Raw genomic sequence first — 12,484 nt, 5'->3', positions numbered from 1 at the left:
AACTATATTTTTTCATGCAAATTCTGCGAACAACTAACCATGTCAAGTGGTTGCGGACCAAGAGTGCCAAGTGCGAGGGACGTCTCATTCTCGTGGAAATGTTAGGTTAGCCACGCGAATGACACTCTCTCAAATCCCGAGCGCCCTTAAACTGCTTTCTTCTACCTTGATAGCTGAGTTTTACTCCAGCCTTAAAGTGTTAGAACAGTGTATTCTAGCAGCGCCAGGTAGTTTTTTTCAACAATTGTTTTGTGCTGAGCACCCTAGATGCTATACGTTAACTCTTTGGGTTCCCTTCAGCCTTTTGGGCTTAGGGTATGCTGTCTTGAGTTTTAAAAAATAGACTGCGGGATTATGATTTGCAATGTCAGCTAGGAAACAATTTTTTTGCTTCACAGTCTGATCCCTGGGCGTTCGTTGGACTTTGATACGCTAAGAAAAAGAACGATTTTTTTCAAATGCGTGTCTGGTATTACTTGATCGATAACCTCCCAATTTACAAATGGTATTAACGACAATAAATTCACCCAACGAAGCAAACTATGTTCGGACTCGTTTCTTTAATTGCAAACACGCAGAAATGTTAGTAATTGGCTGCCACAAAGAAATCAAGCTTTTATTTATCTAGTTAAGTTTGTTTTTTAATTTCTACCGTAGTGCTCCTTTAATCCATTAGCAGCCTTGCGAAATTTAGAACAATGAAAAAGAATGGAACGACAAAAAGCTTCTCCTTCAGGCCTGTGGAGGAGACACTTCTTCCACGTAGATCCGGGACACTGAATGAAAGCCTGTGGCCGCGTCTCCACCCGTGTAGCCAGTACCTACACACTTACCGACCCAGAATCCCACCCGAACAGGGCCCTTGCGTAGTTTCTCACAGATTCCTTCGATGTGACGTGGGCGATGTGGATTCCCTACAAAATTTTTATCATTCCACACAATAAATATACCATCAATGGCGGACGGGGTTGAGCACTCTGCACCATTGAAGGTGAAATACCACCGACTGCAACACCTATAGCAGTTATAGACGCGGAAATCGCCATTCCAGAAGACACGCAAGGCTGTTTTGTCGGATTTTTTGTTGAAAATACATTCCTGTGGAGAAATTGAAAGCCGCCATTTCATTGCCTTATCATGATTTGCAGCGTTTTGCTTGTAAGTATAATTTTTTCGAGGATCCTCGTTTTTACACGACGTTATGGCGGCCACGTTGTTGTTCCAGGCCAATCTTGTGGAATTTGTAAACACTTCCCGCAAAGTAGGTGGAAAAGCTCTATACTGATTTTTATTAGCAATCTGGCGCAAATAAACAAACAGTGGTAAGGAAAAAAATGCGCATTACAACTTGTCAAAAATAATCTTTAATTAAAGTTTTAAATTAATAATTAAAGTCTGGGTCAAGATAGTAAGACATAATATGAAGCACAGGCGGATTAATAAAACGCATTTGAAAATTCTTAACTCGGCTTAAGGTAGAAAAAGGCCGGCTGCCCAAGATACATAAGTCGTAATGTATTGTAAAAATGATGGGTACGATCTTGAGCAGCCTTTTAATTAGTAAGCTGTCCGTTTAGTTTACTTTCCTCTTCCTCAAGTTAATTATGTGTAGTAAATGAGTTATGAAACACAATTCTGCTAGACCTAGGAGGCTCTATCTGAAGACAAAAAGCATGACATTCAGAACTATAATTCAGTTGATTGTTTACCTTGATCAAACCAGTGTCTTGGCCGTTATCTAAATTCTTAAAAACGCACTGTTTCCAGTTACTTTGCAAGGCACCCGTAGAACCAGGATTTTCCTGGGGACATTGGATACCACGAGCACCTTGTTCACCTTTGCTTCCTGGTAGACCCGTCGAACCCGAGGGTCCTGTATCTCCTTTAGGTCCCTGCTTTCCACGAGATCCTTCATCACCTTTGTTACCTCTTGGGCCCGTGGGTCCTTCAGGTCCATGATTTCCGGGAGATCCCGCGGGTCCAGGACTTCCCGGGATCCCTGGAATTCCTGGTGCGCAGAAGCAAGTACTCTGACCACATGACCCAAATGAAGTCTGGTTTGCACACTATTTTTAAGGAGCATAAACACATTAGTTGGTCAATAGATCAGCAGACTAACTGCTTTGAGACGGTAACGCAAAAAAGAAAAAGCCTGATAATATTTGTTGATTTTTTTTCTTTCCTGTTGTCGCTGTCACTTATATCGTCGACGTGTCATTTGGAAATAGGATTAGAAATAACAATGGGGTTGTTGCCTTCAGAGAGAGGATATTTTATATGTCCTCAGGTGAGGTTGCCACACAAGGAACCGGGGATGACCAAGGACGAGATGGAGTGAAGTCTTTGATAGTTTCCTAAGACACTGGCACCGCGTCGCTCAAAACGAGGTCCAGTGGAGGTCACTGGGGAAGGCCTACGTCCAACGTCGGACGTTCAACGGCTGAAACTGAAACTCAGGGGTCGGAAAATTCACTTTTAATTAATAATGAGCAAAGTTTCTTGAGCTTTACAGCTTGCTTCACAAGCCGGAAAACTGGACTCCTTCCGACTCGATTTCGTTTCCGTAAGTGACGAACGCGGATCCGTGATCAATGATTACCTCTAGTTGTTGTAGTTAATTCTCTGACTGGCGGACATGATGTCGTGGTTTCGGGAGCCCCCGATATAGAGGAACTCATTTATGTGGCCAGTTATTGGATTCGCTACTGACCAAACATATCCCTTAACAGAGGAATACAGTAAACTGCTGGTTGTAAGCCCCCTCAGTTATGGGCCCATCTAGCTGTAAACAAAGAAATACTTCCGATTACAAGCCCCCGGATGTAAGCCGTCCCCTAGTGTGAAGTAGCTTGTTTCGAGGCCATTTTTCTAGTCCGGCCGGTTATAATATACATAAGATAGATATAAGCCCCTCCGTTTATTGTCCCTCGTAAAACCCCTGGCGAAGATCTATAAGCCTAGAGCTTGTCAGCGGCAGTTTACGGTAATCAGGAAGCCTGTTCTGTAGATTTGATGGTTCTGTCATAGCAATGGACCAAAATTTTACAAATAGAAATTCCAAAATTTTGTATTAATTAATTTTAAAAATACCTTTTTCCCAGGGGTTTTGTTGCTGCTGCTGTTGCTTTTCGTGGAACTCAAAGTAATTAAAAGTACATAAATCGCGATGTACAGTAGTATTTTCATACTGCTCTCTATGGCTTCGTTATACCTCGGGATCTGGAAAAACGATAGCATATTACAGGTGTTAGTCACTGAGTGACACAATATCGTAATGCAAGGTATTTGTTTCTATACACAGAAATATAAAAACGTTTTATTCATTCAAATGTTAAAAAAATAAATTAAACAAATATTTCAATTCGTTGTAATTCTTTACTTATTAAACAAATGTTATAACATTTACAATGATATTCGTATTGTGGCATACAATTTCGAAATATGAAAAAGCTATGCATTCTAAATAGTCTATCACTTCGCGAGTGTTCGCCGGGCGATTTTCTGCAAGCTTTATCGGAGCTTTACAAAGTTTTGTGCAGCAAATATCGACGCTTCTCGCCTTTCTTTTCGCTCCCTGCTAGTGGACCTACTTGCGTCATTTTAGCTGAGTTTTTTTTTTATTATTCTTTGTGACAAACGTATTTAAATGCAATGATCTTAACTGTATTTTATCACGTATTGTAAACTTTCTATGACTCAAGCACTAACGTTGTCTGTAATTTATCTTGACTATTTATAATGGAATGGGAAATAAATAAATAAAATGAAATAAATGAGTTTTTCAGTCTTTTCCCAAGTTTAAACAAGACCGATCTAGAATTCACGCTATGGGAAAAAAAATTGGAAACAAATTACGAATTTAGTACTAACCTTTTAGTTTTAGTGTTGCTGCAGTCTGATTCCAGGAGCTGAGATTAGAATGAATATCTCTGCTCCACCAAAGAGCTATTTATCCGTACTGAATCAACATTACACTTTCATGTTTAAAACACGTTTGAAAAGAGGTTACGTGTGCAGTAAATACGGATGTCATGGACTTTGACATCGACCAATAATATGGTTGCGCAGTATCAAGAAAAGGCTTGTTCGAGACTAATAAATGACATGATGAAATAACAAGTTGAACTTTCTGATGATTGATTAGAACGTGTCTCAGTTGACCAATGAATTGTCAGTTGTTTCCTTTGTCGTATTTCATGTACTTTTTCAAAGACAGAAGGAGAGAAATGTTCACACAGGTAAACCTCGTATGTATGGAATTTGAAAGAGTTTCCATGCCATTTTAGAGGCTCTTATTAATCAATCTCTTTGCTTTCTTGCTTTTCTATTCGCTGCTTTTTTACACTGAAAAATTATAACAGCCCCATATCAACGACGGCACACCATAGCTTGCCAGTATACAGACGTATTTTACAAGTGAGAACTAAAAAGCCTGATTATTTTTCTCTCCAATTTTTCTGGCTATTTCGAGGCATAATATCTACGAGATATAAAGGAATCCTAAAACTAAAATTTGAGTGAGTTGAATGGGTGTTTTCACTACGTGTATCTTTTACAAGCATTCCCAGCAGCAGGACTTTTTGCTTGCTTTTATTGACACACCCAAACAAATTGCCGTTTTTACTGCCCAAAGGTGTCATTTTCAAAGCTCGCGTGGGGTGATTTTACTCCGACTTACTTGCTTCGCACCCTCGGCTATCCATGAGAAAAAAAATACAGTGCGATTGCCAGGAGAGAAAAATTACCTTTTTTATCCTGCCAGAACCGGCATAAATTTTCCACATTTTCAGCTAGCGGGGCGCTCATTTAGATTTTACTTCCCAGCTAGCTCAAATTCTGCCAGAAGAGAGGATATTTTGTCGAGCGGCTACGTTGGGTACTCCTTCTAATTTCACGTTTAGTATGGAGAACGTAAACAAGCAACGAAGAAGTTTTCTGTTTCTGAGTTTTTTTTATTGTGCCTTGGAATTCAACTTCAGGAGGGTTCGCATACATATTTGAAAAAAGTAAGTGCGTAGGAATAATTGCGATAAAGCTGAATTAGAACTTATTAAACTTCACTTCGTTCTCGTTGCAATCGCGTCGTTGGATCTTAAAAGTCCATAGTTATAAAACTTTCCGGACACGTAAGCTTTTCATCAGAGGCACCCAACGAGAATTTAGTTCAAAACCACTTAAACATACCATTGTTGAACGTATTTTAGTATTTACACGGTAGGTCGAGGCATATTTTCATCCCCTAAAAATTTTTCATCTGTTCGGATTTCCTAACTGAAAGTCTAATAATCCGAAAATTATAGGGATCAAAACTTACCTTTTCGAAAATTTCAGCCAGAAAAAAGGCGCTCGAAAATTCTAGGTGACCTTTTTAGGGTAAAAATCCGTTAAAAATGGGCTATACCATTTTGGGGGGGTTCGATAATCCTAGTAGAGGCAGGCAAGCAAGAAATTTAACAACAAATGTTCCGAAAATTCTAGATCTCAAATCCTCTTCCGAACAGATATTTTCCAAAAATCGTCGTTGGGTGCCCCTGTTTTCGTTTCGCTCTAAACCATCGCCAAATTTGATGACGTCGTAAGCCGGTTTACTGAAAAAAAGGCACGTTTTGCTATAATTCGTCCACAGAAACTTCCCATAGCAAAAATGACTTTTCGTCTTGTAGCAAAATTCGTTTCCAAGTTGTAATATTTTGCCGGATAAGTGATTAAGATTTTCATAAAGAAACTTCAATGAGCTACTCACCTTTTAAGTATTTTACCCAGCACAGGCACTGTGTGTTGGCAGGACTGACAAACAACAAGCTAAAATCGAAAAGTAAGAAGACATTTAAGATAAGAGCTTGAATTAAAGAGAATGAGCAAAGAATCCTAAATCATTGCGAACCTAAATCTTCGGTCTCGTCGATCCTTGTTTGCGTTAACTTTTGCTGATGACAAACTCCAAATGTTAATTATAGCTCTGTTGGCGTTCTCGTCTTAACAAGTTTCACTACTCCATGGTTGATCGATCAGTTCAACTCAGAAAGATCCGTCTTTTATGTCGTCGATCATTGCTCCATTATTTATCATGAATAATAAAAGAATACTCAGTTTTAGGGATAGAAAAAAAATCTTGAATTTCTGAGAAAAAGGGTGCTCTACAGTTACATAAAACCTAATTGATATAATGTCAGATCAAGCAACCTGCTAATTTGTGGCGTGAGAATAAAGAGTTTGACTGGCTGAACACAAGAGCTGTCTGAAGTTAGGATTTCTACAGATGGCCCCAGATGTCTAAAGAAACAATGACCGGTCTGTCGATGGCGAAAACTACTTTTAACAGTCTATAATTCGTAGAAGTTTGTACAATTATAAGAACAACACAATGTCATAGAGGTTTAGGCAACCTCAAAGCGGAGCTCTCATCGGAGAACAAGAGAACAAATTATTAAAACACAGTTTGGAAGAGTGAGAGTCACGCAAACTGTTGTTTATAAGGAATTAAAATAAGCCTATAAGCTAACACGATGGAAGATAGACAAGATACCATGTCTTTTTCAACCGAGTATCTATTAAGTGAATTTTAAACCTCATAATGTACAGACTGTAACCTCCTAATGTACAGACTGAGGCTACTTTCTTTCAATCAAGAACAATCTGTATGGCTCTAATTTTCAGATAAAATAGCTGCGTAACAAAAATTGATCAGTATGCTGTAATAGAACTAGAAACCGTGAGAAAAAAAAATTGAAATGACATCGTTCGATTTGCTACTCTTGCTGAACGCGCTGCAAAAACGTTGAATTAAATTTTAGTAAGTAAAAAATTTTAGTAAAGCGGGACACATCATTTAGCCCCGCTATGGCAGTTAGCCTATTAAAAGGGCATATAACACAGAAAAAAGAAACTGCTATTCTACTTCATTGCAATTCCGATAGTGAATTCTGGGAACACTTCTTGTCACAGTAGTGATCTCTTCAGTTCCATTGCAATAGTACAGGCAATCTATTGTTAGTAACAAAAATATACCGGCAAATAGCTAATGCTAGATTGACTTAGTTGTAATAATGAACATAAATGGTCTTGTTCCTTAAAAGCGAGTATTTTGATTCGTGAACGTTCCTTCTATATTTACAGCGGATTTACACTTTCGTAGGAATCACTAAAACAGTCGTAACAAAAGTCAAGGCCTACGAGCCCCAACCAGCTGACACCACCGTCGAAGATAATGACGATTTGAAAGTCAGTGATTGACTTGGTTTTGCCAGCTGGGAGCACCCGAAAGAAAAAAATGAGATGATGAACGGAAATTTTGTCAATGTATCATATTAAATGATAACTCACCGATGCCTGTACTTTTGCTGTCACACGCGCGGCAAAATTCATCATCATCATAATCAAGTCGATCTCGATCGGTCTAGTACAAAATTAAAAAAGACATGAAAAGCAAGATAGTTGGGTGAAACTACTAAAAACACTTCTCCACCCCCTCAATCGCTGCTTTTTGTTTCTTTAGTAAACTAAGAGAATTTATATTGACATCTCGGCATTGAATACTGAACGAAAAGACATGATGGGTTTTACTCAGGCAGTTTAATCGACCTCATTAATCGATCGTTCACGGTAAGAATTGACTAGAAATTGAAATTATATTGCTTGTAAAATAATCCAAGGCCGGACAAACGTTCTACCTGTACTACTATTTTTAATTGCCACTGATCTTTAGTTGTGATCTCCGACTAATTAATGATTACTAGTGGTGATCAGGGCGTAAGGAGTTAGGCTAGCTCGTTACGCCCCGGTGGTGATAAACGGCGTAGGTATTCAAATATTATACTAGAGATTTCTTTCCTTTATCCGTGTAGGTGTCGTTTTTTAATCAGCAGACTCTCTTTTGGGATATCGCTGAATCGGCTCAAACTGGACAAAAATGACTGAAAAAATAATTTGATAGTTGTACCGCGGCTGGAGGAAATATAAAGCTTTTTATGCGATTTTTAATACAACGGAGTGGCCGTACCATTTGACTGCATACGCCCAGTGTTCTCACTAATTTATCGCAAACAAGAAACATCACTTATTCAGAACTATATATGTATAATAATACGTTATAGAGTGACCACGTGAAATAGGTAGTAGAATACTACGCACTATTATAAACTACTTCTACTGTCTTCTTTTGTTTATTTGTAGCTATTTTGCACTAGTTGTTATTAACTGTTTCACGGGTCAAGTAAAATCGCTCTACGAAAACGAATAATTTTTTTCCTGTTTTCATGCTAATGTGCTCTTAAAAGAAACTGCTTTTCATACTTTGACGTTTAGAAGAGCTCAAGTTTATCGTTCCATAGCTTACCGAAGCAAATGAAGATGCCCCAGTGAAGGTATCACGATTTTAGCCAGCGGTTCATTTTCTCTAAATCTAACCTGTTCCATTTATGCCTCTCGACTACAGCTCGAAAATAACGCACAAATCCATATAATTTTTATTCATGAGATTCTCGTTTGATCATGTCTTGTAAACAATGTGCACTATGAATTAGACTAAAGCCAATTTAATTATTCTAACATTTAAGTATGTGTTGGATTTCGTGCCTTATTATTAAGTTAGATTAGAGGAAAATTATCACGATAGGGGAGGTACATGGGAGGCAAAAAGTTACACAGTCAACAACTTTAATCGATTAAAGGTTCTGTTTTTTGGTTAATTGGATCATTTCTCAAACAAATTTCGCGAGGAATTAAGTTAGCTTGAAATTCATGTTTTAATGTTCTAGACTACAGGCCACAAAGTTCATCGGAGCGTGATCAATCCTTGTCAATCAACCATCTAACAGTGCACGCGACTGTCTCGATAACGATGTCGTTTAGAACGCTCCTGTCAGACCTGGGGCGAAGACAAAAAGGCAATGGGAGTGGGAGAAGGAAAGAAGGGGAAAAAGTCTTGCACCCCGGTCTGACTTTCACTACGTTATAAGAAACGTTTCGATTTGCCAGAGTACAAGATTGATTACCACTGCGAGTTATCAGAAGCATCTAACCCTGGTTGGAAACCGGTTAAGTCGCCCGAAAGTCATCTTGCCCGAAATCAGTGTCATGTCGCCCGAAATTTTAAGTCAACTTACCCAAAATTTTAAAAAAAGAGTGTATGTAATATATCTCGTTCTTTAAGCGATAATGAGAAAAAACAAGCGGGATAATTGTGTAATTACGTCTTGTTCTTCAAGCATTGATGTTATGATGAGACGGGATGTGTTTTATATACCGTTATTTATCTGTTTATGCGACGAAGAGACGAAACAAGCGAGATGATTGTGTAACATATCTCATTCTTTTAGCCTTGATGAAACGAAACAAGCACGCCAAATCAGTAATGTATTTTGTTCCTAAAGATCTGATGAAACGAAACAAGCGCGATTAAGATGTTAGGATGTTGCTTAGAATGATAAAATTTCGGGCGACATAACTCTGGCTTCGGGCGACTTCACCGTGATATGCTTCTGCTCTCATAAAATTACTTTTTACATTACTATCTATGTGAGTGCTAGTCAGCAACAGGCCAAAAAGAGAAATAGTTAAAGTTCGAAGGAAAGTCTCGTACTCGTACTAAAGGTAGCCAATAAAAGAACCGATATGAAAAAACATGATTGAGCCGGACGAGCATTCAAAGAGCAGGAAGAACAAAATTCAGAGAATGTTGAACCGTCCGTTTTGGTTACAAATTTAAGGTTCTTTACTGGAAAAAGAAAACAACAGTAGTCTGCTAGGGTCAAACTTTACCCCGTTGGTGGATTCCCTTTGGATTCCCTTGCAAAAAGTGGATTCCCTTTATTAATATCAATAAGTGTCTTCCTGCATACTAATTCGGTATAGATTTACTAATGAGCGTCTCTCTACTTCAATAGAAACAATACACTTGCCTAGACTTGCCCGTGAAGTAACTTGAGCTCGGTTTTCAGATCGTCTATTTAAAGGAAAATAGGAATAAAAGAAGCGATCACCTAGCAACGCGAGAAACGGCTTCCTATATCTTATTTAGCGCTAAAACTCAGACATATAAACAAAACACATACAGAGAGTGGAGTTGAAAAGTCTTTATTTCAATTAAGTTTACGTCTTCTTATTTAGCTTTAAACTCGGATATATAAACAAAATACACGCACATATATACGCAAAGTGAAGCTGAAAACTCTCCATTTCAATTTTGTCTGACTATTACAGAACTGTTTTCTCCGTTCTATCTCGAGGAAATGAAAAAGTATTGAAGCCTCAGCGTTTCACGAGCCGTTAGTCAGGTAATTACGCGAGTTCACAAGCCCAAAGTTGAATACAAATTAGCTCTACAGGAAAAACCTCAAGGGAGCATCTTGACGTTTTATTATAAAACAAATAACTTATCAGGGATCAATTGATTAAACACGCGACGCATAATTGCTAGCAATAAAATCAGACACGAGATACCGTTTAAAACAAAAAGAGTCAAATACAAAGCGATTTGAAAGAAATCTATTAAAGTAGTCAAAGAAAGCAAGCTATCTTTTTTTTACCACATTTCCCTCCTAAATTTTTTTACTCCCTTAGTAGGGTCGATGAGGGCTCGATGTAGGGTCGATAGGAGGTCGATGTATTTGTGGATGGAAAAATATATACAGAATAAATGCATGAGGAGGTGGAAGTAGAGGAGTAGCCTGCGTAGCAGGCATCGAAAGGGGTAGGGGATAGAGGAGGGGTATAAAAAACATTTAGGAGTTAAAATAGTAAAAATTGTGGAGGAGGGAATAATACGTGTGCAAGGAATATTTGTGACTCGCCCAGGTGCGTCTGACTCATGATAACGTGTCTTGGATGTATCAGACACTATGAGCGTCCTGAACATTATTTTTACCCGGAGTTGCTGTTATTAAAAATAATGTTTTGAAGTAGATTTTATGATGTAACTAAGGCAAAAGAAGTTGAATATATTTGTTGTTCATACGATTTGTACACTCTGTTATTTGCGACTGCGTAAAAAAGAGGAGCAACTGTAGCGTGTTTGTTTCGGCTCATGGATGAAAGAACGAGTTATGTTCATGTGAAGCGCGCTAGTTTCGGCTCATGGATAAAAGAACGAAGGTATATTCATGCGTAACGCGAGTAAATGAACGAGTAAGGTATACAGTTTAGTGGTTCGAGGGCTGAGAGGCTCCTCAGTCGGCCTAACTATTTATTGAACGAGTATGAAATGTAATTTACTGGCTCGACAGCTTGGTGGACAAGAACGGGAATAGACACATTTATTTAAATTGTCTTTCGCGCAATAATAAACGTGTAATACATAAGTACAAAAGTTTTACTTCACTCATCAAGTTCATGTCACGTTTATTTTGCTTTTATTTCACTCATCAAGTTCAATTAACGTACGTGTATTTTGCGATCATACATGTATGTAAATTATGTCGACTGCGGGACTGCGGTAGCAAGGACCAACAAGGTCAACACCAACGCGCACGATGCGAGCGGCATATTTCGCGACGTTTATATACAAATATTAGGTAAAGTATGTCGACTGCGGGACTGCGGTAGCAGGATTTGATGAATGATATTTCAGTGGCCGGGTATTCTGAAGTTTAGCTGAATTCGATTCAGCGGAAACCGGAATTTATATTGTATCTCAAGGAGGTCAGCCTTTTTTTCTTAAAAGCCGTCCTGCAAAATACATTAGCCGTTAGTTCGAGGATACTTACTATCTCCTGACGTTTGCATCATATCTCGCTTCCCAGCCTGGAGGTAGAGGCTGATTTTGCCAAGGCTGAAATTGTGTCCACCCGGTCGCCATCTTTGTTTGTGTTTTTATGACGAAAAAATACCCTCCTGATCACTAGCTACCTCAAGTAATTTCACACAATATGTCAAGGGGTGAAACCATGGGATAACCAATCAAAGTTCGAATATTCAATCCAACTTGTCCCCTAATAGTGAACTTACGCAACAGGGGAGTAGCCTGAGTATCAGGCGTTTATGGGGGAAAAGGGGAAAGATGGAAGCGAAAAAGGAAGAGGGCTGAAGGAGAGAAACTTCCTTTCTCTTCTACCCCCTCCCCCCTCCCCCATCTGAAATCTCCTCTCCCCTAGCCCCTTAGGGAGGCCTGATACTCAGGCTAGGACCGGAGAGGAAAGAAGACGGTAAACCTTGTGTGATAAGCGTGACAATAATTTTGTTTGAAATAACTTTACGCCAAACTTCACTTTCCTTTAAACAGATGTTTTTGCAAAGACCAGAAAACATTAATTTTAAGCGAGGATCACGACATAACAGTCAGGTTCTCTCCTCCAGCCCTCCCTGCGATACAGAGAGGCCTCTGCGGAGGAGAGAGACACTCAGGTAATAGCCCTGTCACGTTTTTCACACACAAACGTTTTGCCTTCCTCTTCTTTCTGCCGTCGTGTTGCGTAAACTCACTAATAATAGCGTCATGTGGACGGAAGGTCCATCCGGGACATGAGTTCCCATAATCAGTTGTTTGCAG

The 12,484-nt window shown here is 39.0% G+C and overlaps 1 protein-coding gene across 1 annotated transcript; it reads right to left on the bottom strand.

The window, feature by feature from the left end:
• Positions 1 to 607: 607 nt before the first annotated feature.
• On the bottom strand, positions 608 to 3,215 carry LOC140928571 (uncharacterized). The gene is made up of 3 exons (XM_073378340.1): positions 3,091 to 3,215; positions 1,710 to 2,066; positions 608 to 1,098 (listed from the first exon to the last, which is right to left on the bottom strand). Exons 1-3 carry the CDS (start codon positions 3,184 to 3,186, stop codon positions 733 to 735), a joined length of 819 nt encoding a protein of 272 aa, XP_073234441.1. The 5' UTR covers positions 3,187 to 3,215; the 3' UTR covers positions 608 to 732.
• Between the last annotated feature and the right edge of the window lie 9,269 nt (positions 3,216 to 12,484).

This window comes from Porites lutea, chromosome 2 (assembly GCF_958299795.1).
Source record: "Porites lutea chromosome 2, jaPorLute2.1, whole genome shotgun sequence".
NCBI lineage: Eukaryota > Metazoa > Cnidaria > Anthozoa > Scleractinia > Poritidae > Porites > Porites lutea.
The sequence above is the reverse complement of the archived record's forward strand: the minus strand, read 5'-3'. Positions and strand labels throughout refer to the sequence as shown.

Coding starts and splice junctions, on each gene's coding strand:
- LOC140928571 (XM_073378340.1), bottom strand. CDS start 3,186: ATGAAAATACTACTGTACATCGCGATTTATGTACTTTTAATTACTTTG. Junction 2,067..3,090: donor ACAAAACCCCTGGGAAAAAG/GTATTTTTAAAA, acceptor CCTTAAAAATAG/TGTGCAAACCAGACTTCATT. Junction 1,099..1,709: donor AAGACACTGGTTTGATCAAG/GTAAACAATCAA, acceptor ATTTCTCCACAG/GAATGTATTTTCAACAAAAA.